Below are 27,492 nucleotides of genomic sequence, written 5' to 3'. Positions count from 1 at the left end.
TATGTAGCTATAAATACTATATGAATCGTTATATTTGAAAGTGCAATAAGTCACATTTTGCATTCTTTTAATAAGGTATCAATTTATTCAATCAAAAACAACAATTCAACGGATTTGTATGTAAAAATAACAAAATGGAGTAACTAACCCTAACTACTGACTGCATTTTTTTTTATCTGGATCAATTGCGGTGTTTGAAAAAAAAAAACAGAAATCCACTTTCAACTCTGTAAAAATAAAAAAAAAAACATTTAACTTGACTGTTTCCGCCCGGGTTCGAACCGGGGACCTTGTGCGTGTGAAGCACACGTGATAACCACTACACTACGGAAACTGTTGAGGGCTGGGTAGCTAATATTATATTTAACTGCTATGAGAACATGCTGGCCTATTGAATTTTGAGTATGTTATTGGGGTTGTTTTTATAGTTTGAAATTTGTTCAATTAATGGATTATGGAATAAAAATACATACCTATTTTGAAAACGTTTTCTTTGGCCTGTTGTTGAGTAAGAGCAGACCAGTACCGATTCGGTTTTCAAAGGGTAAAAGTTGAAAAAATTATAAGCAGCATAAATAGACCAGTGCCAATAATTTTTAGAAACAAAAATATTAGCAGCATAGGTATGAGTGGTGGGAAAATTTAGGATAAATGGTAGGTACATATATGAAAGGGTTCAAATAAATTGCCTACAAACAAATTGGGGGAAAGGGGTGGGTGGGAGAAAAAGTGGGTGGGTGTCAAAAATCTGTCAAAAGCAGATATCCTATCGAAAAAAGTTAAACACAAAAGTTGTAGATAGTAAAAACGTCTACAACTTTTACTCAAACCATTTTTTTATAGGTACAAACCTCAAAATGGATTCTTGAGAAATTTAATTTGAAAAAATAGCATATTTGTCAATCAAAAATTTTTAATTTTTTTGAAAAGTTTAGAATGCAGTTATTTAGATTAAAACCTTTTATTTATGATAATGTAGAAAAACTATACTTTTGTTTTAGAAAATATTGAGCAAAATTAAAAAAAAAACAAAATGATTTTTAAGATCGGGTTTTTCGTAAATGACAGTAATATTGGCTAGAAATATTATTTTTCCATAGAAACCAAATTCTACTTTTCTTTGACCTTCTTAATTTGAATCTATTATTAGAATGGCTCTAACATTCAAAGTTTTTGAGATATCGAATTTTGAACTTCCAAAAACACTGTTTTTTGTGAGAACAAGTGAAAAAAGGACAATTTTGTTGGAATTACTAAGGATACCTAGAAAGGTCTAACAAGTTCTATTCGTGTAGGTACTGAAAAAGAAATCACTTCACACCATTTTATATTTGTTGTTACTTTTGAAAAATGTTCGGATAGATTTTACTATGCATGTAGCTTTTCTAGGTGCTTAAAAAAATCAATGAATTTCACACTTGAAAAAATATTTGTATGTTGTTTTTAAGGTGAAATGAAACAAATCTTGTATGAAAAAATTCCAAACTGACACAACAACAACAACGTTCAGATGTGGAATTTTTTAAATACAAATATCTTTACCGCTGCCCGTACCTCTACTTCATACCCTTTGGTGTGGCCAAACCTTTAAGCTTCTTAACATAAATGTTATATGGACTACATTCAATCAAGTAAAAATTCTAAGTCAAATAAATAACATTTGAGGAGGATTGCCCATGCCCGTACCAGTGGATTTAATTTTTCTAAATTATAAATTTAAAAGGTCACTGTGGTGTATGCGCACTTTTTTTTTGTATGGTGAATAAAAACTAATTCTTCTATAATTTTTGAACTAAGCGTAGTATAGCGAAAATAAAAGTTGGACTAACCTTGGTCAAACAAACCACGGTTTTAAACTAACGTTTTTTTCAAAGGAAAAAAAAATCACAATTTTTTCGGTTTCTGATAGTTTTTTGTTGTATCTTTTGAAAAAATATTGGAATAAAGAAAAAAAAAAGGGCTATCCTGGGCAAACGAACCACAGTGCAAAACCAACAATTTTTACACTAAATAAAAAAAAAAAATAATTTTTTGTGATTTTTGAGGTGAAAAAAAAAATAATTCAGTTATAATTTTAGAACTAAGGTTGGGCTAGCGAAAAAAAAATCTTGGGCTAACCTTGGACAATCGAAGCAGACAGGTTTGAAAAAAAAAAAAAAACTAGCATTTGGTGGTGCCAACTCCACATAGCCTTTGTGTTGACTATTTTGGTATAGAATTTTTTGTATCAATTTTTAAAAAACATATACTCGTAAGTCTGATAGAAAATTTAACTCTCTACAAGAAGTTTTAAAATCAATATATCAAAATTTTGTTTTTTTTACGATATATATTTTGAAAAAAAAAAAACAAAAAGGAGGCTTTTGCTTTTGATAAGGGTGCAAAAGCTCCATTTTTGTTTACTAATATAAATATACTCTTGTTCTGCAAAAGAAACAAAAAGTCAATAAACTGGCTCTTTATATTATTTATCACTCCCGACAAATTTTTGTTTGAATGGGTAGGTATAATATTTCCAATAAAGATTTTTTATGAAGTTATGTTACTTTTTTATTTTATGTTATTGTTCTCATTATGTTTTATTTTTAATATTTATTAATTTTATAAGTAGACACTTCTGCAATTATTCCTTCACTAAACAGCTCTAATAGAAATAAGAACTTAAACAGAGTGTACACTGTGGCGTATGAGTAACCAACCAATATTTAAAATCAACAAAGATCAAACCAGTTTCACCCTATCGTCATCAACATTTGTTTTACTTAAGCAAATACTCAATGAAGTAAACAAAACAAAAACTGAACGAATGTCATGTGAATACGAAAATGCCAAAAACAGCTGTTATGTTGACAACATTCAATTTAGCAAAAAAACAACCTCCTCCCGTTCTCTTCAGCCCGCACAAACCCAAATAAAATTAATGATGACATTTCAAGACAAAACAACTGCATCAAAACGAAAACCAGACTCACTGACTGGTGGATGACTTACGTTGGTAGAAAGAGCGAGCGAGTGAGTGAGAGTGTACTTTGTTTTTGCTTTTTTGTTGTTGGTCTTCGTCGTGATTGTGTTCGTTTCATACATGGTCCTTTTCTTATAGCAGCCCCCTGAATCAATTTTTCATCAGACAAGCGAAAGCTAGTCGAACACAGACCCTACTTCGTAACGGTTGTGCGCTATGTATCTATTAGAATGTTCTAATTTTGCTATTATGTTATGTATTTTCTGTTGTATATAAATAAATAAAAAAAGTTAAATGAAAAACTAGTTCGTAACCATTGGCGTCCAACCTAGTCACTGTCAATTTGCCGAATAAACTATCGGAAATTCACTTTCAAATGCGATTTCATTCAAAGGATATCCGCTATCGCATTTCCGTGTGTAAAAATTATTGCTCAAGTTGTTGAAAAGTGTTTACGATTTTTGATCCAATTTTTTTTAGAACAAAGGCGTGTGTGATAAATTGCGACTTACATAATAAAAATTCCTCTTATAAAGAACCTGGCTAAAATTGTTGGTTTATTAAAAAAATCTTATTGCTCTGTTCTTCCAACACCACCCACCACCCTTTGCAGAAAATCTTGTTTCCACCTTGTTAAATATTTTTTTTTTTTTGTAAATTTTTGTGGTTGCAGTGCACTTGTCATTTTATTGCTGCCGCATCTGTCAAAGACGTGCTCTCTCGTGTGTGTGAATTGACGTTTGACAGAAACGTGCACTCTTTCTCTCATTTCTCTGAGTAATTAATCGCCGCAAATTTGTACGGGTTGTTGTGTGTGTGTAAACAGAAAGCAATAACCTTCTCACGTGAATTCAAGTCCACTCATCTAAAAAGCCCTATCACCGCTCTTCAAACTACCACCCCCTTGACAAAGGGGTTTTTGTCTGCAAGGAAAGTGAACAATTGCAACCACAAATCTGAGTTTCGCCGGAAGTGACAGTTTTGACTTCTATCAGATGGCTTGGGAGCACCTGAAGCCGGGCAGTTCGCCTGTCGATTGGTGTGAGGGAAATTATTTAATATCATCAAATATAGCTGAGTTTGTTAATACGGTAAGTTTAGTTAAATGATTGATCATTAAGGTGGAAAGGGAATGAGGGGAGCTAAAAACAAGACGTTATAATATATAATATTGCTGGGCATCAATTCCCAATGATTCCAAATGTGTGTCAAGTTTCATTTACTCTATTTCCATTGTTGCGCATTGCGTGAACTTGAAAATAAAACCTGTATATTAGCTATACTCAAGTGCAAATCAAACTACATACTTCAAGTAGGATGTGAAAAAAAAAAAAAAATAAAATTACGAATTCATGACTGACATTAGTTCCGTTTGGGTAAGCCTTAAAATAAACAAATTTTCCGGAATTGTTTGTTTTCGCATTCCAGTATTTTTTTTTTTTCAGTTTGTGTAGTTTTTTGGGAATATCTCATCCCCACTGTAAAAATTTGACAGTTCCCATATTTTCGCCCAGGAAGTACACAAACGGACTTATTGAAAATAGGTCTGTTCCACACTTTTTGTGCACTAAATTAGGAAGTCTGTCAAAAAAGGTGGAGAGAATTCTCTCTCAACTCCGAAAAGGAAATTAAACCAATACGGACTGCAAAAAAGTTTGTTACAAGTTGAACACCATTAAACAATCTCAATTTTATATTTTACGTTTGATTCGATAAACAAAAACACGTAAATGCGATTCAGTTTAAAAATCACCACAACCAGATTTGTTTTATTATTTTTTAATTTGTTTGACATATGTACGTCAACTTTTCATTTGACAGAAGTCATATTTCTGCCCAAGGAAATTCTTGGGACTAAATTTGTCAGTTGGGAAAAGGCTCGGTACCAAAAATAACAAAATATTACTAAATTCGGCAGTCTCAGACTGAGTGTGGAACGGACCTATTTTACAATTTAAAAACTTTTATTTGTCAAATTGATTGAATAAACAAGTCTTTAAATTTATGTATGTGGAAAAAAATATTTCTCTTAAAAAGTCCGACAGTTTGTTACGAATGCAAAATTTGCAAATGTTTGGCGAATTGACTTACCGAATCAAACGTCGGTTTTTTTCCGGTTAACTATTGGTTTTAAAAACAATTTTGTTACTTTCATTTTTGACAGCCTGAAATTTTGTTACATGTACCTAGGCAATGTAAAACTTGGCAACAAACTTAGCTTTTCGAATGGACTAGATATAAGCTTTGTTTGTTTTTACTTTACCAACGATGTTTTTTTTTCACCTGAGTATAAAGTATCTACTATTCTTTTATTATTTGTAAGTTCTTCGTTGTTTAAGGGGTTTGATTTTGTTTTGTTTCCCAGTTTTCTATGAAGGCGAGGACAACTTGGTATAATGGAAAATGCAAAACAACAATAAAAGGGGGAAAAGGGAACATTTCGTACTTTGGTAATCATGTTTTGTATCTATGTCCAAGTACATAGTACCTACATGGTTGTATTGTAAAGTATCATGTCTGTATGTCATTTTCGCATTAAAAACTTAAACAGCTGTAACAAAGATAGAACTTGAGTTTGGTATTTTTTTTTGTTTTGTTGTTTTTTTTTTTTTGTAGAAAACATAGAGGAAAAATACTCTTATATATTTATATTATCACATGTTGGGCGCCATTTTACACACAATAATAATAATAATTATCCGGATAGAGATTGTTTGAATTAAGTGGGTCGTTGAGTATTTTCGTCATTTAAATAGACATAAATATTTTTTAATAATTGTTTTGCGTCTTCCTTATTTGAGTTGAAATTAATTTATTATTTTTATGTGGGAAACTTGACCTTACAGACATAAATTTCTTTAGAGAAAATGTCAAGAGAAAACATCACTGAGTTTAGTGTGTAGGCGTTAGAAACAAACTTTCGGTGTCGGTGGAAAATATAAATTGAAAACTGTAAACAGCGCATATCAATGATGTGGTAAAATATTAATTTAAGTGGGTGTATGATGGATATCATTATAAATTGGCCATCATGCTTTTGTGTGTTTTGAAGAAAAATGTGTTTTTTTTTTTTTTGTTGATTGAGAAAATATTGCAAAAATGCAGATAAAAATAGGAAAGTTTGTTAATTGCAAATATATTTCATTCATTTCATTTCAGCGGTTATTCGAAAAAAAAAAATATCAATTTTGACGAAGCCCAAAATTATTATAATTGCATAATTCATAAATATTTGTCAATTCTCAATTTATTTAGGTAGGTCTCCAATGTCTTTTTCTTATACCTTCGCTATATTTTTCAATGTAAAGCAACAAACATTTCAATAACAAATTTTTGACATATGTCAAACTTTCTTTTAACTTGTCAAAATTTTAGAGGTTATCATGCCTATTTCCAAAGACGCAGATTCACTGCTGCGGGAGCTTTGTATATAAAATCTATAGTACTACCATGAAGTGAAATTTTTTAGTTTGTTCGCTACCTGAGTGGTCGCGAGGGCGCTTAGATCGATTCAATAATGGGAGTAAGGAGATGAGATATACTTTTCTGTTTGAAATTTGACATATTTTTTAGTTCGTTCGTTAGCCTGCTATTTTGGTGGCGCTGTTTTTTTTTCATGATAGTACTATAGATTTTATATACAAAGGGGAGTGAGAGTCACTTTCGTCAGATTTCCTATTACCGAACCCGCCGGTGCGGAAGTGATAGAATGACATTTGGCTATATAAGTGTCAACAATGACGTATGTCGGTAAGAAGTTTAGTGTGTTTTCGTGGATCTATAATACAGTTTATGCCGGGGAGTTCATGGATTGAAATTTCATTCAGTTGCGGATCTAGTAGAGTCCCGGGGATTGAATCCCTGCGTCTTCTGTAATAGGCATGTATATTTCTTTTGGCGAGTAATGCACAAGAGTAAAATTTACACTTCAGCGGCCATTTTGAAACTATATGTGATTTCTTGCTAAGTCAATTTCCATTTGACAGCTAATAGCCTGTTTTCAATACAGCCCAAATGAGATAATGGGCACGTTCAAACACCTATCGGATAGGCTATCTGGGATACCCGGATCTAGAATATCTCTTTGAATGAAAAGCTATCCAGATAGCTTGCCAAAGCAGCTAAAAACAAATATGTAAATATTGAAAAGAGGAAATTGTTTTTTTGAGCAAATTCTTTTTTTTTTTTATTGTTGCATAGTTCTTGCACAATGGATTTAACTTTAACTTTTGCAAATTTATTTTATTTTCAAGCTGAATAATCGCGTGAATCGCTGAATAATCGCTTGAATAGAAATCAAAATAAAAAATAGCCAAAAATGTTTATCAGCTGATCACGCGGATACCTGAAATATACACAAAAATTCTCAGATACCTTCAGATTATTTTTTGACAGAAAATGTTTCGTTTCTTTGCAAAAAGAAAATAAAGCTATCCGATAGCTTTAAGGCTTGGCCACACCGGAGGGTATGCGGTATAGCGGTAACGATATTTGTACTAAAAAAATTCCACACCTGAACGTTGATGTGTCAGTTTGGAATTTTTTTCATACAAGTACCCTCACCGCTACCCGTACCGCTACCGCATACCCTCCAGTGTGGCCAAGCCTTTAAGTTAACTGTTTGACCCAATTTCGCAAATTAGGTCTGTTCAGATTTCAAATTCAATTTTTTTTTTTATACGATTTGACATTCGAAATGAGATAATTTGCGTAATTACCTCATTTGGGCTCTCGTGAAAACAGCCTATAAGCAATCGGAGGATCGAAATTTGAAAAGCTTTTTAGTCTCTAAGACCCAGTTTAGATTAGGATGATTGAACCGGGCTAAAGGCGGTTTGTATGTAAGAAAAGTAAGGGGTTATACATTTCCTCACTTCACACGCCGCACTCAAGCATTCCAATCTAAACCGGGTCGAAGACGATGTTCACATTAAAATCACTCAACCGATGTTTTTTTGAGTACGCAGTACGTGAAGAAAACAATTTTCATAATCTTTATATTTTTCTCGCTCGAGTATAGGCAATACCAAATGTTAAAACAGCAAAATTTCAATAAGAGTGCATAGATTTTTACAAAGTTTTAAAAACCTCGTTTTCATCATTAAGACGTCAAAATGGAATGAGTCTAATGTCAGCACTGTTCGACGAATTACGATGTTCATAATTTTACGTGGGTGTTAAAAAAAAACACAAAGTCTGTGCGCGTGCGCCAATGTAAATGAATACCGTCTTTAATGTTTCTTAACTTATCTAATGTCTTTTGTTTGTCTTATTTTTTTTCATTTTGACAGCTCTCATTTGTCAAAAAAAAATATATCATTTTATTTTTTGTTGTTGTTTAATTTGTAATTGGCAATAATGGGTGCGTTCCTTTGGGCTCCTTAACTTACTGCCAACAGTAAGTTAATGATCCCAAAGAAACCTTCAAATATGACGTATTTACGCTTTCATTCTAAATAAGACATGTGATCAAAAAAATGGAAATAACTTATAAATGGAATACGAATGGAAATATGCATTTGTTTCTGTCAAAGTTTTTGAAACTTTTTACAGTGTTTTTATTTTATCAAGTTCAATAATTTCAAGAAAGACTTTGACCTTATTTATAGTACTTTGAACCAGATGTCTATACAAACTTAATTAATTAGACTTTAAACTCATAATGATACTTAATTTTATTGCAAATCAGGAAAAAAAAAATTACCCTGTTTAAAGTATCGATTTAAATCACAAACAAATAAACAAACTTAAAAGCTATAAAAAAAATATTTTCACTAGAATTTCTATCCAAAGAGCAATTTCGATTAGTGTGTGTTTGCATTTATCTAATTCCGATTTTATTGCTAAAGGCGCCATAGATTTCGAAAACAAATAAAACCCCCAGTCCCACTGTGTGTATGTGTCATCAAGCATCAAGGTACATAATACATATAAACAATTGAAAATTCTCTCCATTAAATAACAAACAAAGCAAATTCTAAAATATGGCACGGTTCTGCAAAACATATAGTCAGACACAAAGAAAACCAAATCTATGGGTACTTTTACTCGGATTCCGACAAAGAACTGATGAAATGCGTATATAATACTCCACCACTTAGTCATCATCATCGTCATTTGCAGGCAACTTTGGATGGTGTATTTGTTTGTTCAAGTTTGATGAATAATAAATAAATACGATATGAGTATTGCACTGAGAAATACACTCCGGATCAATTAATTAGTTACTAACGGCCATATTATTCACTAGTGTCAAATGTCAAAAATAAATCCAAATCCAAAATAGTTATCCCGATTTAAACTATGAAAATAGTTAAACAATAGTTAAAAATGACTATTTTTTTCTCTGTGTGATAGTGAATATCATAGATTTGGATTTATTTTTGACATTTCAATTTCTTTACATCCAGTTGTATTTTTTAAACTAGTGAATAATATGGCCGTAAGAAGTAAATTGTAAATATAAAATTTAAACAACATACATTAACCTTATAAAAAAGTCTAAATATGTAATATGGCTAAAATGCGAGTCACATTTTTATTCTAATAAAAATTATTCTAATCAAAATTGCAACTTCCCATTTGTGCTGAACACGCTCATTTGAAACGTGATTTGTTAAATTGTCAAATTGGTCATTATTATGACGTTAGTATAGGGGGGTTCACATTGACCAACTTACCGGACAGACCGATTGTCATTTGGCCTGATGGCTGAATTATATTTTTCGTTCACACTCATCAGACAATTTTCATCAAAACCCATTTTTCATCTTATTTTTAATGTATCTTTCACCTATTCTGCTCTCAAATTAAAGAGAATGGATTATCACTATCTGCCGGACAGACATGTCGTTCAATTGACAAACATGTCCGTCCGACCACCAAAAAATCAAAATTTTTTGAAAACCATCCGGCAAACCGGACAGGTGTTCACACTATCAAAACAGCATCAGATCAGACCAAACGGCGGCTGGTCTGTCCGGTAAGTTAGTCAATGTGAACCCCCCTTATTTAACGAAATAAATAAATGACAGAAATCTATAAAAATAGAGAAATGCATTAAAGGGATGCAGCTGACAGCTTGGAAACTTTCAATTTTTACTGAGGTGCGTTCTTTTTCTAACAATAGTTAACTATTGTTAACTATCGTTAACTTTTATCGTTCCTAAACTACAAAATAGTTACGATTTGTAACTATTTGACAGATGAACATCGTTCCTAAACTCGTTTTGAAGTTACAAATCGTAACTATTTCCAACTCACCTCCATGATATGAGTTAAACATTCATGAGATTGTTGATGTGTCAAAGTGGATGTTTTGTTTACAAAACAAACTCAAAGATGTTTTTTCTTTTGGAAATAAGCGGAAAAAATGAAAATAAAAAGAGAGTTTTGTAATTTTTTGATGAAAGATAATTTATTTTAAATAAAAAACAAATTTTTTTGTTATAATAATGGAAATAAAAGTATTCTCAAAAGAAATTTAGCTGGTGGTTTGACAGTCTAACAATCTCTAACAATAAATCGTTCCTAAATGATTTGTAAATAATCCAACGATTTCTAACAATGACACTTCAACAATAATTTTTGACATAACAACGATCGTTCACTATTGTTAGAAAAAGAACGCACCTCTGGGTTACAGGTTCACTTATTCCATCATAGGTTCTAAATTACTCCTAACAATTATTTATATGAGGTATCGTTGGAAGCGTCTTGCTTGTTCGCTGATCATAGGCTATATAAGTCATAAAATATTTTTTTGTATGTGCAGAAAATATGCAAATACTTTATCACAGGAATATAACCCTAAAATAATTATTTTAATAAAAATAAGTTCAAAAGCTAAAAAAACATCTACATCTAAAAAAACATTTCTCTCATCCTTAAGAGGGCGATAGTAATGTCATTTTGTTTCACTTTCTAGATATTTACTAATTAAAAAACAAAAATATCCCCAATCCAGAGATACTTAGTGTCTTGCATATGGTGGCGTTTCATTAAGCCACGTTGAAGTGGTCATTGTACTTCGCTTTTTAATTGGGTCTGGGATTCAGTTCATAATGAATTATAATTAAATTTTTGATTTTTGAATTTAAAATACTAAACTTTTTCAAACCAAAAATGCCTTTTCAATATAGATATAATTTTTCCAAAGCTAATTTCAGTAACATTGCGAGTTATATAAATAATAATCTAGCACTGCCTTCAACTTTTATTCAATCTTGTGAATTATCAAATTTTTACAACAATTTTCTTAGTTCTCTTAAGACGGCTATCGATCTATTCGTTCCTAAAACTAAATTGAAAAATGCTTCTAAGCCTCCTTGGTATAACGGTCGATTAATTAATTTAAATAATAAAAAGAATAAAGCATACAAATGTTTACGAAAGTGTTCTTCTGATGCCAATTTGCGCAGTATTTATGATGAATTAGAAAAGAATTTCAATGTTCTAAATAAATTTTTATATAAAAACTATATTTACTCTATGGAATCCAAGTTAAAAGTCAATAGTAAATGTTTTTGGAGTTTCATTAAAAATAAAAAAAAATCAAATGGATTCCCTAAAAGTATGCAATATTTAGGTTCGACTTTAACAAGTCTACCATCAATTTGCGATGCCTTTGCTAAGTTTTTTAAGTCAAATTATATCGATTCTAGTAATGTCACAAACACCTCTTTCTGCCAGTCCCTAAATAGTCTAAACATAGGTAATTTAAGTGTTACCATATCGGATGTGGAATTAGCTCTATGTGGTCTAACTGAAGACATTAATTCTGGTCCGGATGAAATTCCACCTATTGTTTTGAAAAAATGTTCCGTCGCTCTATCTAGAGTTTTGTGTTTTGTCTTTAATAGTTCGTTAAAGTATGGTGTATTTTTGCCAGAATGGAAAACGTCCTTCGTTACTCCTATTCACAAATGTGGTCCAAAACAGGAAATCACAAACTACAGACCCATAAGTAAATTGTCCTCAATTCCTAAATTATTTGAGAAAATTGTTTGCGATAAATTGAATTTTATATTGAAAGAAACCATATCCCCGTACCAACACGGCTTTGTATCCGGTAGATCAACTTCCACTAACCTAACCATTTTCACGAATTGTATTCTCAATTCATTAGAAAAGGGTTACCAAGTGGACGTTATCTACACCGATTTTGCAAAGGCGTTTGATAGGGTGCATCATAAAATTTTATTGCAAAAATTAGAGAACATAGGTTTTCATTCCAACATGCTTCAATGGCTGACAGCTTATCTTACAGGACGCAGCCAGATGGTTTCAATTGATTCGATTACCTCTCATCCCTTTTCTGTAACTTCCGGCGTTCCACAAGGGAGTCATTTAGGTCCAATGCTGTTCCTTATTTTTATAAATGACCTTCCTGATGTCCTTACTAACTCAACGTGTCTTATGTTTGCGGACGATTTAAAATTTTTTAGACGTGTAAAAAATTTAACAGACTGTACGCTTCTCCAAAACGATGTTAAAAATCTTATCAACTGGTGCAATATAAACCAATTAGCCCTAAACATATCCAAATGTCAATGTTTTTCGTTTACTCGTCGTTTGTTACCTATCGTTTACGATTACAATATGCATAATCATGTCCTTGAAAGAGTTTCTATTAAAAAAGACCTTGGAGTAATTTTTGATTACAAGCTAAACTTTGTACATCACACAGAATACATGGTGAACAAAGCCAACTCTATGTTGGGTTTTATTTTTCGTAATTCGTTTGGTCTTAGGGACCCATACACTCTAAAAGCCCTTTATGTTTCGTATGTTAGATCGGTCCTGGAATATTGCTGCGTAGTGTGGAATCCTCATTACAATGTTCATATTACAAGAATAGAAAATATCCAAAAAAAATTTACAAGATTTGTAGTACACAAACTAGGCTGGAACATTGAAATGCCTTCGTATAACGTTAGATGTCAGCTTATTGGTATACAGACATTAGAAAACCGCCGTAAGATGTTTGCTATAAATTTTGTCAGTGATATTTTATCATATCATATTGATTGTCCTTATTTGTTATCGCTGATAGATCTTTACGCTCCTTCTAGAGAACTAAGAATTCGAACCTTATTCCGCGAAAACGTTCATAGAGTAAATTATGCGTTTAATGAACCTATGACTCGCAGTGTTAGGGAGATTAATAATGTGTCAAATAATATAGATTTTAATTTCCATTTGAGTAGAAACTCATTCAAAAATATGTTAAATTTGTATTTTTTAACTAATTAAATAATGTAAATATATAATTTTATTTTTTTGGGTAGCTTTAATTTTATAATGATTCTATGTATAATTTTAAAAATTTCGTTAGTCTATTTGAGATTGTAAACTCTAATTGATATTAAATAAATAAATAAATAAATAAATTAAATTAAAATTAAAATCAATTCATATACATAGGTACCTTATACGTTTGGTATTTCAAGATGAGAGCTAAAAATAAATAAATTGAATGCAGATTTACGTTGAAATCAGCTGTTTCTACACAATTTGCTAATTGTATTGACTGTTTCTGTTTGCTTCACTTAAATAAAATTAATTCGTTGAAAGGTAGATTTTAACTCGAATAGCGGTATTTTGCAATAAATGCATTTATCTACTCAAATATTCGTACGAGTATATCATTAATTATAATGAACGGAAATGATTGACTTGTTATAGTGATTTCGCCAAGAATAAAATGTCAAAAATTTAATGAAATTAGGTATATTTGCTTTTGGATTCGAAATTATTTTATTATTTGAACAATTTATGTACTTTCCGTTATATTTAAAGATCCTATTAAAAATAAGAAAACAACTGTCAAATCGCATATTAATTTTAAAACTTCTTATTTTAAATGTCGACTTCAAATTTAATGGAGTCAGAATAAAATGGGGCTAAGTAGTTAAAAAAATACATACTTGTTTTTAAATAAAAGCAGACGCCAAAACTGTAATGCGCAAAACAAATCTGGGGGCCTTTTACGTAAAACGATTATCGTTTAAATCGGATCGTTATCGTTGAAAAGCGACTCCGTAAAACGATTATCGTATGCAAACGATGACACGCGACTGCGTAAAACGATAATCGTTTAAGGCTGAACGATACTCGTTTTTTTTTCAATACGACTGACATTTTGCTGTCGTTTGGCTTTCGTTTTGGTTTTTTTGTGTCACAAATAGGAGTGAAGTTACTTGCGCTTGAACCGTAGTCGGACTTTGTCGCGACTATCGTTTGTTGTGGCTATCGTTGTTTTGCCGTTCGTTTCGTAATAAATGTAATAGGCCCCCTGAGCTCAACTACTGCGAAATCAACCAATATGGTAGAAAACTATTCATATCCTATGAACAGCGGACAAGCAAGATGCTTCCAACGATACCTCATTTGTCAGATGATGATAAGTAGTTGAGTAATAATGAGGGAACACGGGATCTTGTGACAACTGAACGCGACTATGGCAGTGTTCAATCACATTGGACACAGTCCACCGATTTATTTCTACATTTCCTTGTTGATTTCTCAAGTGCACTTCATGAGTGAAATTTTTTTGTGAAATTTTGGAATTTTTTCAAGACTAATTTGACAAGTGGAGTGATTTGACGTTTGCTTTTGGGAGTGATTACATAGCTAGGAGTGACAATTTTTAAATTTTGGACTATGTTTTGGCCTCACTCCGCCGCGCCGTCTCATTTTGACGTATACGTGTTGCTTTCTCACTTGCACTTCATGGTGAGAAAGAGATGTCAAAAAGAGGCAGGAAATTTAAAACTCATTTAAAATCTTCGGACTCACATATAGCTGTCAAAATGAGTCGGCGACCGACGTGAGGCCAATGTGAACACCGTCTTGGGAATCGAAATTACTTTTCGACAAAAATGTCAAAATGACATTTATGTACCTTAACTAATTTAACTAACGCAGCGATTATATCGAATTATTATGGTGTTAGCCAACTACATTTTAAAAGGCATGTTGACACGAGAACAAAAAAAGTTTTCATAAAAATGAATTTCTGAAAGTGAAAAGTGGTACATACATAACTTCAATCGCATTTTTTTTAAGACATAGGAATTTCTAATTTGCACCAGGCAAAATATTTTTTTTTTTTTAAATCAATGCCTTACAAATTCATACACATAAAAAAAAGCCAACCAATTCAAAACATGTCACAGGGTACGGTACAACAATCTACCATAAGTACTTTAACACTCTACTCTTTAAAAATCTCATTTTTCCACATATCCGTCACCGTCATCACCACTAACGGTGAAGACCGACGTAAGCTCCTTATGTCTCTAACACCCTCTTTAAATTGTTATTTATTCTGTCTACACTTTGGCTTAGTATAAATATTTGTATATGGATGACTCTAACGTGCATGTTAAACATTAATTTTTTTAATTCTACTGCTACATTGTTTGCAAATAAAATGTTTTATATATATTTTCTTTTTTCTGTTTCTTTTTGTATTCATTTTCAGATAAGCAATTTCTTATTCTTATTGTTCCCGCCAATGTTAATTTACCTATTCAAAGAATATGGAAGATTTGTTACACCTGGAATACACATATTATGGGTGCTTTTAATTGTTGTCGGCTTAAGTTCTATGTATTTTCATGCAACCCTTAGCTTAATTGGACAACTGCTAGATGAGTTGGCAATTTTATGGGTATTTATGGCAGCATATTCTTTGTTCTTCCCAAAGCGACATTATCCGAGATTTTGTCATAATGATAGGTAAGTCATAATTATAATAAACATTAAAAAAAAAACATAAGTTAAGTTTTAAATCAAAAAAATTATTTGGCTAGTCTACCGAGTAGGTATATGATGTGTCGGAGAGACGACCATTAAAATAATTATTGTCAAAGGAAAGTTTTGTTGCTACTGAAAAAGAAAAAAGGTTGCCATTTTTAAAAAGAAAACTTCTATATGGCAACCATATTTTAAAGAAAAAGTTGACAAATGTTTCATTTCATTTTCAAGTACCTGGCAACCCTAGTGAAATGCTAAACAAAAAACACACAAAATTATACTTCTTTTGCGGCGTTGGGGTATGAAAATCATGGACGTATTAAATAGATTCTAGAAATTCTTAATTAGTTTAAACAAAAACAAAAAGGAAATTTTCGTTTCTATATTGGAAATTTTTGAAAATTATCCCCTGAACACTATTTGACAAAATTTCCCCGAAAGAAACGTCAAAAATGTTTTCTGTAGTTCCCGATAGGTGGGAACATGGAGCTAGAGTCGTTTTGTATTTGGTGGAACCATTTTATGATGTAACTCTAGCAGTCCAAATATACATTGAACATTGAACATTTATTGATTGAAAAATGATTTCACATTAAGAAGAATCTAGAATATAGGTAATACGTTCATACTGAAAATTTACTTTTTGAAAAGAAATGTCAAAAGGATTAACAAGTAGCACCACCTAGTGCTCATAATTGTAAAACAGTTTTGTTATGGTATGAACATTGTATATATATATGTATATACAATGGTATGAACCTGCTAAGTGAATTTCTGTGAGTGAGAGATTTTTTTTTTTAGCATTTGAGTAGGGTTGCCGAGTACTTATTTGTATTTTTTTGAGTTTCATTGGTAAAAAAATCAGTTTGTTTTTTGATCTATATCTGTCAAAAAAAATGCTTTTTCATACATATTTTGAACGTCAATTAACTGATCAGTTTTTACCCGGGTTTTAATTAATTAAATATTAAAGAAAGCCTCGTTAAAAAAATTGGCATTTTAAATGTTTTCAATATGATCTTTGGTGAATTCGTTATATGTACCTACCTTAGATATTTTTTTTCAACTTCTGCTTATGTGTTAAAAAAATTAATCGAAAACTCAAATTTAACCAATTTTTTCATACAATCAGTCTCCTTTATCATTTTGCGACAAATTTTCAAAACAACAACCATCTGTTCTCTTTTGTTTTGATTTCTAAGAATCGTTTCCTTTGGCAATTAAAAGATAAAACCACCTCCCACCGCAACAAACGAGTAAAGCAATTTGATAAAAAATAATCATTGAACACGTAGCCGCGTGTTAATGATATAAACAAACTTAAATTCACTTTCCTTTGTTTTTTTTTGTTTGTTTATCTCTCTTTTGTTTTTTTGTTTATTGTTTTTTTTTCTCTGTTTTCAGAAAAACATTCAGCAAGTTTATGTTCTACTCAGCCTTACTGGCGACTGGTCTATCATTATGGAAACCATTCATTAATGCCTTTGTGCTGATGGCCTTATCGGTGCCTACTATGGTCATGTTATATAGCGAATTACAACGGTGAGTATAGAGAACAATAATAATAATTAAGATAACATTTTTATATACACTTAAGTCTACCTATTAGAACCTCTACAAATTAAAACGATTACATATTTGGATGATTAGCTTTTATTTGAATTTATTGTTTGATCTGAAATTAAGATAAAGAAATGATATTCAGGAAGATACGTTGAAGAAAATTTAAAGCTATATATATAAATAAAAAAATTATGGAATCTGTTAATTTGATTGGCTTGAATAAGATAATATGATTACCGTTGTGTATTCTATTACAGTAATTTCAGTAGTATTCTATTCTAGTAATTTCAGTGGTTGTATTACAATCCAAGGAAAAATGCAAGATTTCGAAAAAAATATTTCTTTTTACTCGGTATTAGTTCTGTTAATAAAGTGAACAAACAGAACCAAAAATCAAACTAACACGATTTGGCTCTGGAAGTGTGTTCAATGACGTTGCTCTGAACTGTTCCAAATAGAAAATAACAATCTTTTGTTGTTCAATGAGTTTCTTTTTTTTTTGTTTTAGTTTCTGAGTCAGAAAATGTGACCGAACAGATTCATGACAGTCAAATGTGTTAGTTAGTGCACATATATTTGCAATCGAAACCGTTAGAGTCGTTTTTGAGAAAATATGATTTTTTTTGTCAATTTGGGCAAGTACCGTTAATTTCCTTTAGAGAATGACCCAAAACTCTTAAGGCCGGTGCACACATGCATTTTTTTTTTTTTTACGCTATTTGATTCCATAAGAATCATACACAAAGCGGTGTGCGGTGACGCTGCGTCAATTTATTGCTTTTGCGGTGACGCTGCGGGAAAAAAAAACGAGAGAACGAGCGGTAAATTGACGCAGCGTCACCGTAACACCAGTAAATTGACGCAGCTATTAAACAATTTTATCTGTGTAATCGAAATTACAAATATCTGTCATAAAAGCTTTTTACATGTCAAATTAACGTATATTTATTATTAAAAAAATTGCATTAATGTTTAATACAATGATTTCCAGTACATGACTACATTGATTCCCATTTTTATATCAAATTGCTTATTCCTTCCTACGATGTGGTTATGGCAAATTTATATTGTACACTCGTTCATCATTTAGAGCTCTGAAAATTTAATTTTTTTTTAACCACCAATATAATACGGGTATCATATTGATTTCAAATTCAAATGCCAACAAAATTGTATATACAGTGTCAGACCAAAGAAAAACGGAAGGAAACTATATATAACTAGGCCTACATATTATAGATAAATGAAAAACTGAACATACCGAACTAAACACGAACACGAAAAGCTAAAGGTCGGTAATTAGGTTTCTAAGTCACAATATATCATTCGTGACTTCTTTGCTTTGCACAAAATACATTTGACATACATACAATGTATAAATGTTTTAGAACATGTTGTGGAAGGTTGTTCTTGTTATTTTATAATTTGACATTTTAGTTGTGTGGTTTATTTTTATTTGACATAAATGCCTCGATATTACAGAACAATAATATGACTATATTGTTTTTTCTTTAAATTTATATTAGTTTATTTTTAAAAATATGGCATAAAATCTTTATGATTATTGAGGTAGAATAAAGAAATTGGTGACATGACCTTTATCACTTAAAATTAATTAAAAATCAATAAAAATTAATTTTTAAAAAAACTAGGTACCTACCTATTTATTTAAAACTAACTTTATTTAGTAAGAAAATTAAGAAATAAAATACTGGCTTAAAAAAAGTAAAAACAGTGTTGTAAGTGTTGCCGTTGTGTTTTATGTTTTGTATTATCATTTGAAGGCAATATTTAAGTAAATTTTCCCTTTCCTAAACGGAGGCAAATATATCCACCCACAGGGCAAGTTTAGGATTCGTAAAAAAATCGCACTTGAGATAACAATTGAAGAGTTTATTTTTTTTTTTAAACATGATAAGTCCATTTTGAATATTTTTGGTTAAACCCACAAAAAGGTTGATTTTATTAATCCTTAAGAATTTAAATCTTAATTAATAGATATTCTGAAGAATAGTATTTTGTGAAGAGGCATTTAATTATATAAACATAAAAAATACATATCCATATAGCAAAATTAATTTACTAAAAGAATTCGCTGTGTAAAAAAAAAATATTGGGTTCCGTTATTTTTGTAGTAGACCTAAAAAAAAAGGTGTCTAGCGGTGAGCAAAATTTCTCCGAAACGGCTGGAGTAATCGGCTTGAAATTTTGACACAATTTTCTTATGTAGATACTTTTGTCAGGTAATAAACGAAGGAAAAAGGTTTTTAACAATAATTCGATTTTTTAAGCCACTTTAAGGGGGGAAATCCCTCTGGACGACACCTTTTTCAATATTTTTTTATGAAAAACTGAAAGCACTAATTGAAATTTGGAAAAAGACAAGATATTACTGACATTATTAAGTATTGAAAAAAATTTTTTGGAAATGAAAAAAATAACAAAATGGCGGCTGTGGAGCCTTTCAAAGTTGACGCCTCTAGTTTACGCCGTGCAATGCACAGGTCCAGGAAATCATCTTAAATCAAAAAAGAAATTTTTTTCCGTTAGATGATATTAGTACGCATTGCATGAACCTAAATTTATTTTTTTTTAATGAAAAATAAAAATTAGAAATCAAAAAAACGAAAAAAACCATGTTTTTTTTACAAAGAAGTAGTTAAAAAAAATATTTACTGTACAAATTGTATTCAACTTTTAGGTTCATGTTGTGGCCAATAAGTTAAGGAGTAATTTGCTTCAAATTTCAAGTCGATAGCTTCATTAGTTTTGGAGTTACATTGCACGGCGCGGAAAAAAACTAGTTTCGAAAAAAATGCGTTTAAAGTTTTTGTTTTCGTACTATGGTAGGTTCGGAGCGCATTGGTTTCGGGACTATCTAGGCACTTTTGAGGCTTCATTTAAGGCTAAGACCACTGAAAATAGTTTCTTCGGTTGATAAATAAATTTATTACGCAAAAAAAAAAGTAATGCAAAAATAAAAAATTCCAGAGGGATTTCCCCCCTTAAAGGGTAAATTTTCGTGAAAAAAACGATTTTTTTTCTTTGGGAAGCCGCCATTTTGTCAAAAATCAAAATTTTGACTAATTCTTCGTTCATTACCTGCATTCGTCTATCTTGAAAATGAATCTTTTGGTTTTTTTTTTAATTTTAAGTGACTTGGATCAGAGATATCTTGCTATAGACCAAATTAAAAAAGTTTTTTTTTTCTCGAAAACGGCTCATACGATTTCATTTTTTTTTTTTTAATAAAATGTATTTGTATTTATGTTACTAACGGTACCTGGCATAGAACCGTTTTTCTAATTTCTGATTTTATCGAAAACGACTAAAACTGAATTCAACGAATTTTTTATTGTACGAAAGCGTTTTAGTAATTTTAATTAAAAAATAAAATAAAAAATATGATATATTTTTATTTTTTAAGAAAATATTAATTTTTTTTTTAAATCAATATTTTCAATTCAAATTTTGAAAATCAATATTTTCAAAATAGGCTACTGAATTTTCTTGAAACTTTTATCTTATATAGGTAGTGAATTATTATATTTAAGGGTTTGCGTTTTTAAATTTTTAAAAATATCTGTAGGTAAATGTTAGAGAAAATGTCAAAATTTAAAATGCAATTAAATTTATCAAAATCTTCAAAGAATATTAACGGTTTTTTTTTTTACCCCCAAATGGACTTATACCTTTCATTAATAATACAAAATTAAAACTTAAGTATAAGTAAAAGTCCAATTTTTTATAAAAATTATTTTACTTGATTGGTTTTTCCAATTGTTAAAAGTAGAAATAAATTAAACCAGTACAATTTAAAAACAACTTATTTGTATGACTAAATCAAGTTTATTAAGAACTGATTTATTTTTTTCTATTTAGTTAATAGAATAAAATTAGACTTCGTTAAAAAAAATTAATAATAAAGCTTTTTTTTTAGCTTGTGAATAATTACAAAATAAGAGGATGCAAATATCTTTCTAAATTGATCATTAACTAATTTTTTCAAAAAGTGGACTTATACCACTTTCACAGTTGTTTTCATTCTTTTAAAAAACAACTTTTAACACTTCTTTACATTTCATTTAAGATTAATAAAAAAAACTAAAGTCATTATAATTTTTTTGTTATAAAAAGCTTCAACATTTAAAGCAACTTTAACCATAAGAGCATTTTGGTTATTTATTTCGCTATGATATTAATTCTGTTTTGTCTGCTATAGGAAATTAAATGTCTACGTTTTGATTTATCATCTTGTTTATTTGAACGAAACTGTGCTTCAAAAATTTAGTTTCACAAGTGATAACGTTTGCCCATGGATTAAATTAGATTGTTTTGCGAATTCGATTTTATGATTATCTTTTTTTTTGTTGTTGTTTGGATTTATAATAAACTATTATTTTATTATTTGTTATGAAACTCAGCTTATCGTTAAACAATAATTATAATTGATTATGTAATAAATAATGCAGCTTAAGTTGGTTTTTGGATTTAAGATTATTTATTTTCAAAATAATTTTTTATTGATATAAAAATAATATATTGAAGACACTGAACCTTTTTTTTTTTGTTCTTAAAATAAATCCAAGTACTTAAATAAACTATTGCAAGTTTATGAATTCAATGATACTGAAATTTACCCTTGGCCATGAATTATTGATTATTTTTTTATAATAAAAACTATTGCAACGACAAACGAGAACTAAATTAACTTTAGACCTTTGACATTGTTCAGACTCATATAAAAATAAGTGCTATTGGAACGTGTACAAGTATTTATAAATTGAAGCTAATTTAGCAAGAGCAAAATATTTTGAATGGCAAATAATAGTTACGTATGTTTATTTTATAGCTTAGTAATAAACATTTATTTAAGTAATTCAATATCGTATAAGCTTTCTTATGGTAAGTTTATTTTTTTTTTTAAGGGTAAATACATTTTAGCTTAGTTTCTGGAAAATAATAAAAATCTTCCATTCTATAGAAAATTCGTCTTTTCTGCTGCGATGAACAAGGTAAATAAACAAATTAATAAAGCATTTAAGAAATTAGGATTATTATTATACACTGTGGGAGTCAAAAAATTAAATTTTAAATTAAAAAAAAGATTCCCAAACGTATTCTAAATTTTGAGCCTGTAAACTATAGACAAGTTCTAAAGGCTTGTGTTGAATGTTGATATCCAAAATGATCCAAAATTTAACTTGTTTTTAGTCCTTAGCTAAATTTTAGAACCTATACCTGCTTTAAGGCCCAACTATAATAAACACGTCGAATGACGTTCGCCTACAAGCTGCGAGGTGTGGTGAATGTCGTCAATCTATCGTTGTGTTCGTGTTGGTTGTGTTGTGTGGTGAATGTCGTGAATCAATAAATGTGTACGTGTTAAAGTCATTTACCAACAACGTGGTGGCTTTCACATATATTCACAGACAACACTGTACACAAAAGGGTTTTGGGGGGTAAGACGTACGAAAGTTTCCAGTCTTGGTATAGTTTGTCGATGGAGCCAACATTCAGTCTTATAGCTCACTAATCATAATCGACGTTCTAATCAGCCTCGTTAACTTTCTCTGTCTCACACCGATGACGACGAGCGCCGACAAAAGACGCTGACGATACTCTTTTTGTAGAAAAAAATTCCACACCTGAACGTCGATGTTTCGGTTTGGAATTTTTTCATACAAAAAAGATATCGACAGAAATGTAAAAATGACCCTTCAAGCAAACGAGTCCGACCTCGGTCCGAACCCGCTCCGCCTCAGGCGGAGCTGAGTCCAACTACACATTCCTATTGGGCTTTTAAGCAATTTGTCTTTGTCTTCCTTTCCTTTCTATCATAACTGTTTATTAAAGAAGTACAAGAAAAAACCTACCAATCAAATCAAATCAATTCTGAGGAAAACAAACGCATACTGAGGAAAACATATGCCACTCTTTTCCTCAGAATTGAAATGTCAAAAGTTTTTTTTCTGTTTTCTTTTTTTTTTTTCTTCGACACTGACGTTTGGCTTAAAAGCCCAATCTCCTGGAGTAGAAGATCATGTGTTAATTCTAGTACTAGATCTACTCATGAGTAAACTACCACCTCCAATGGAACGGGGCTAATTGTGGGCACTTGTTTTTGGGTTCTGTTTGTCAACTAATTTTTACTTGCAACTATTTATCAAGTTATGCATTCGTACGAAAAAAAAGTTGAGATAACAATCAGACATGACATAATGATGATAGAGAATGCCAAAAAAGTGGGTCCCGGAAGTCCGTCTGTCAGTCTGTCTCTCTGTAAACGAAGCTACAGCCTAAACGGATGGACCGATTAATGTAAAACTTGGTATGTTAGCGTTATTTGGCGAGGGGTTTTTGGAATTAATTTTTTTGGACCAAAAATAACGGTAGGTACCTAATTGTCATATACTGATTTTAGTAAAGTTGAAATTTCTCAAAAATGGCTCTAACGATTTTGTTAAAAAAATTCAAATGTAAGTTTTAAGACAAAAGATTTAATGAAAAAAAAAACTTTTTTTGAAAAATCATTATTAGGGGGAAGTGGTCACCCTTCGTACAGTTTTTACTTATTTATTTTTAGTTATTTATTTACTCACTCCAGCTTCGAGAAAATGGACTTCATTTGTAATATGTATATTATTACACTTTACAAAAAAATTTGACACTTCTAAGTCAAAGGCTTAAATAGTTATAGCCATTTTACTGGGATTAGATTTTTGTACGAATCCTCCCCACCAGTGGGGTACCTTCGTACAGCACATGGGGTACATTCGTACAGGATATTTAAAACGTTAATTTGACTAACTTTTGGTTTGTCAAATGCCAAATTTGAGTTTTAAAACATTTAATTACTTATTAATTTATTAATTAATTGAACTTGACTCAGAAAAAAACAAAAACAAATAAAAAACTCAATTTTTCACGATTCGACGATTCTGAAACAAATTATTATTTACATATATAAAAATACCAACCTTAATTTACTATAGAATGCGAAAAACTTATTATAGAGGTTTAAATTTCATTTCAATAAAACTGTAACTCCGTGTTTTGATTGTTATCTGCTCAAGAAAATTTACTGGCGGGCATACGTATGCGTACGAATGTGCCCCATGTTTGACTGTACGAATGCTCCCCAAGCTGTACATAATGCAGAAAAATCGATTTTTGAAAAAATGTACTGAGATTTTGCAATATTTATAATTAAAACACAAATTTAACACTTTGAACAACAATTCTTCATTACTGTTTAGCCAAAAACATAGTTAACTTAAACACAACATGACATCAAATGTACATAAAAAAATTACTCAGAGCACTAAAAAACACTAAAAGTCTTGTGGCGACCGAATCCGTTGCACTTAGGATTCAAAATTTATCTAGCAGCTCGGCGCCTACTATGTCTATGCACACTAGTAAGCACGTGTTTGAATACCGTTTAGTTTTTGTTTTAAGCTCACTGTACGAAGGGTGACCGTGTACGAAGGGTGACCACTTCCCCCTACGTTTTTTTTTTTAAATCCGATTTTCTTCGAAACTACTAATTCGATTTCAACGAAAATTTTTGTAAAAAAAAAAAAAACATTTATCTATATAATTTGTATATAAGCCGAAAATAAAATTTTGAAAAAAATAATTTTTGGATTTAAACAAAAAAATTGAAAATTATTTTTGAAAAATTAAATTTGCAAAAACCGGAAATTGAATTTTCTTGAAATTTTGGTTTTAAATACAATGTTGATTAGTAATTTCTACAAAATGGCATACCAATTTTATTATAAACCTTTTTTTCCAAAAAATTATTTATAAAAAAATAGTTTAAAAAAAAAACGGCTCAAACGATTTTGAAATTATTTTTTCAAAAAATGCATCTTAATAAAACAAAATGCATACCTACTTGTTTTGAAGGGCAATTTGATTTCAGATGTTGTTTTACTCTTTTGAAAAAAATATTTTGATGTTTTTTTTTTCAATTTTATTTGTTTACAATACTACAATAATTACATTTACTAAATTTCTATATAAAAATTCCAGCAGTTTGAACCCTAAGAGCAAGTTCTTGCGACCCAGTCGTGCATTTAATTTTTAATTGTTATAAAAAAGAATTTTGTACTTAGTTTTGACTAAATCATATAATAAAACGGCAAACACTTATTTTGTGGTACAAAATACGTGGCCCACAAAAACCGAAGGGGCATAAATTATATACCGAACGATAGGAAATTTTATCTAGATGTGCAGAATGTATACTTTATTTATTTTTTTTTACCGAAATAGATAAAAACAATAAATTAAAATTGAGGAAAAAAAACAAAACCAAATGTGCTGAACCACGCCCTCTCCCTTCTGGAAGTGGAATCTTCTATAAGCAAAGACGAGAACCTTCGAAGACATTCTCGAATTTCGAATAAAATTAAGTGTTGCATATTCTTAGTAGTAAATAAAGTGATTTAAATAGTGTGCTTATTTGAGCATAAATAAAAATTACAATTGGCACTCGAATTTTGAGTGCGGGGTCGGCTAGTAGAAATAATAGCGGTAGCTTACTTAATGGTAATTCCTTTATATTTCAGTCTTAACTTGTAAAATCGTAAATTTGCACACAAAACTATTAAACAAAACAAAACAAAACTAATGACTATTATCGAAATTTAATGAATTCGAAAAAATACTTAATTTTACAATTTATTTAAATTTCGAAGAGTAAACTTTAAGTTATAAAAAAATATTGCAAAGGGTTTTCAGCTCTTTGTCAAACCTAACACATAAATGTGAAAATTATGTGAACATTTTTATTTTTTTTAATATTGTAATTTATTTTATTTTCATTTTAGAGTCCGTGATCAACGAGTTTATCGGCTTGGTCTTCGTTCATGTGCCGTTTGGTTAATAGCAGTCTTCTGTTGGGTCAACGATCGAATGTTCTGTGATGCTTGGTCAGCCATAAATTTCCCTTACCTTCATGGACTTTGGCATGTTTTTATATTTATTGCCTCCTATACCGTATTAGTTTTGTACGCATATTTCTATGTTGATACAGAGTTACCACAACGACAGCCAGTATTAAGATATTGGCCTAAAAATGAATTTGAACTTGGTATACCATTTATATCATTTAAAAATCTTAATCCAGTTCACAAGAGTGCCATATAAAAAAATAAAGCTCAAAATTAAATACTTGTTATATAGACCAAAATACATACAGTAACTTAAAAAAGAAAAGAATTAAATACCAAAGTATATAAAAAATGATTTAAAATTAAAAGTTTTGAAATTGAAAAAAAAAAACATCTATATTTACGAGTATTGTTTATTTATTGAGTGAGAATTTTTAATTTTAAAGCAAAATGTCAAACACCTCAAAACTAAACGTGCACACTTACACACATTTAACTCAGTCGAATAACGAAAAAAGACACTCTTTTGAGCGCTTAAGATTAAAATTAAGTAAAAACAAAAAAATATATTAGTTTTAAGTTAAAAACAAAATATATATAAAAAGTTATTTAATATTATACAAAAAAAAAAAAGAGAAAGAAAAATTATAAAAATGCTTCCAAACACAAACAACAAAAAAAAGTAGAGAAAAATGCTTTATTGATGCGAAATTATAAGACCAATGAAAATTTACAAAAAAAAAAAATAACAAAATAACTGGTCTAAATTAAATTGTTATTAATTTATATTCATAAACATATCCTATACATATAATAGAAATTTCGTTTTTAGTTTCATACAATTTCATTTAGAAGCTTTTTAGCGATATTTGATATGTGTGTTAGACCAGTTTATACCATTTAGCGGGTGGGTGAATAATAGTATACATATATGTATGTAATGTGTCAGATTGTGCACACAAAGTAATTAATTATTTTTTTAAATATTTATTTCACTTTAAGATCAATACGTTTTGAATTATACCAATCGGACACTGCTGTGATTGGTATAATTTAAGCAAATTTTCTATGGTATTTTTATTTAAAATAATGTTTCTTTGTTTTTTTTTTTCGTAACTGTCAAACAAGCAACAAGGTCTAGGTATTTAATTTATATATTTTTATACAATTAGTATAAACTCGTCTAATACACATACAAAGAATGTGAAATAACACAGGAGTTGTAAAAAAAAAAAATATGGTCTGCCATTAAGTAGGAAACTAACCCATATATTTTTTTGTATATGAATTTAAGTATGTAGG

General features: G+C 30.2%; 1 protein-coding gene and 1 non-coding gene across 2 annotated transcripts; one reads left to right on the top strand and one right to left on the bottom strand.

Annotated features, from left to right (window-relative positions):
- Window positions 1–261: 261 nt before the first annotated feature.
- Trnav-cac (transfer RNA valine (anticodon CAC)) lies at window positions 262–334 on the bottom strand. The gene has a single exon. It is a non-coding gene; the product is annotated as a tRNA-Val (tRNA).
- A 2,782-nt stretch (window positions 335–3,116) lies between these two features.
- LOC129916592 (alkaline ceramidase) lies at window positions 3,117–26,844 on the top strand. The gene is made up of 4 exons (XM_055996620.1): window positions 3,117–4,053; window positions 15,450–15,706; window positions 17,129–17,266; window positions 26,128–26,844. Exons 1-4 carry the CDS (start codon window positions 3,958–3,960, stop codon window positions 26,444–26,446), a joined length of 810 nt encoding a protein of 269 aa, XP_055852595.1. The 5' UTR covers window positions 3,117–3,957; the 3' UTR covers window positions 26,447–26,844.
- Window positions 26,845–27,492: the final 648 nt, after the last annotated feature.

The sequence above is a fragment of the Episyrphus balteatus genome, chromosome 3, assembly GCF_945859705.1.
Source record: "Episyrphus balteatus chromosome 3, idEpiBalt1.1, whole genome shotgun sequence".
NCBI classification, from domain to species: Eukaryota; Metazoa; Arthropoda; class Insecta; order Diptera; family Syrphidae; genus Episyrphus; species Episyrphus balteatus.
Note: the sequence above shows the minus strand (reverse complement) of the source record. Positions and strands in the feature narration are given on the sequence as shown.

What these genes read in the sequence shown, in the direction of transcription:
- LOC129916592 (XM_055996620.1), top strand. Translation starts at nt 3,958, where the DNA reads ATGGCTTGGGAGCACCTGAAGCCGGGCAGTTCGCCTGTCGATTGGTGT. An exon ending in AGATTTTGTCATAATGATAG is followed by an intron (nt 15,707 to 17,128) that starts GTAAGTCATAAT and finishes CTCTGTTTTCAG; the next exon opens with AAAAACATTCAGCAAGTTTA. An exon ending in TTATATAGCGAATTACAACG is followed by an intron (nt 17,267 to 26,127) that starts GTGAGTATAGAG and finishes TTTTCATTTTAG; the next exon opens with AGTCCGTGATCAACGAGTTT.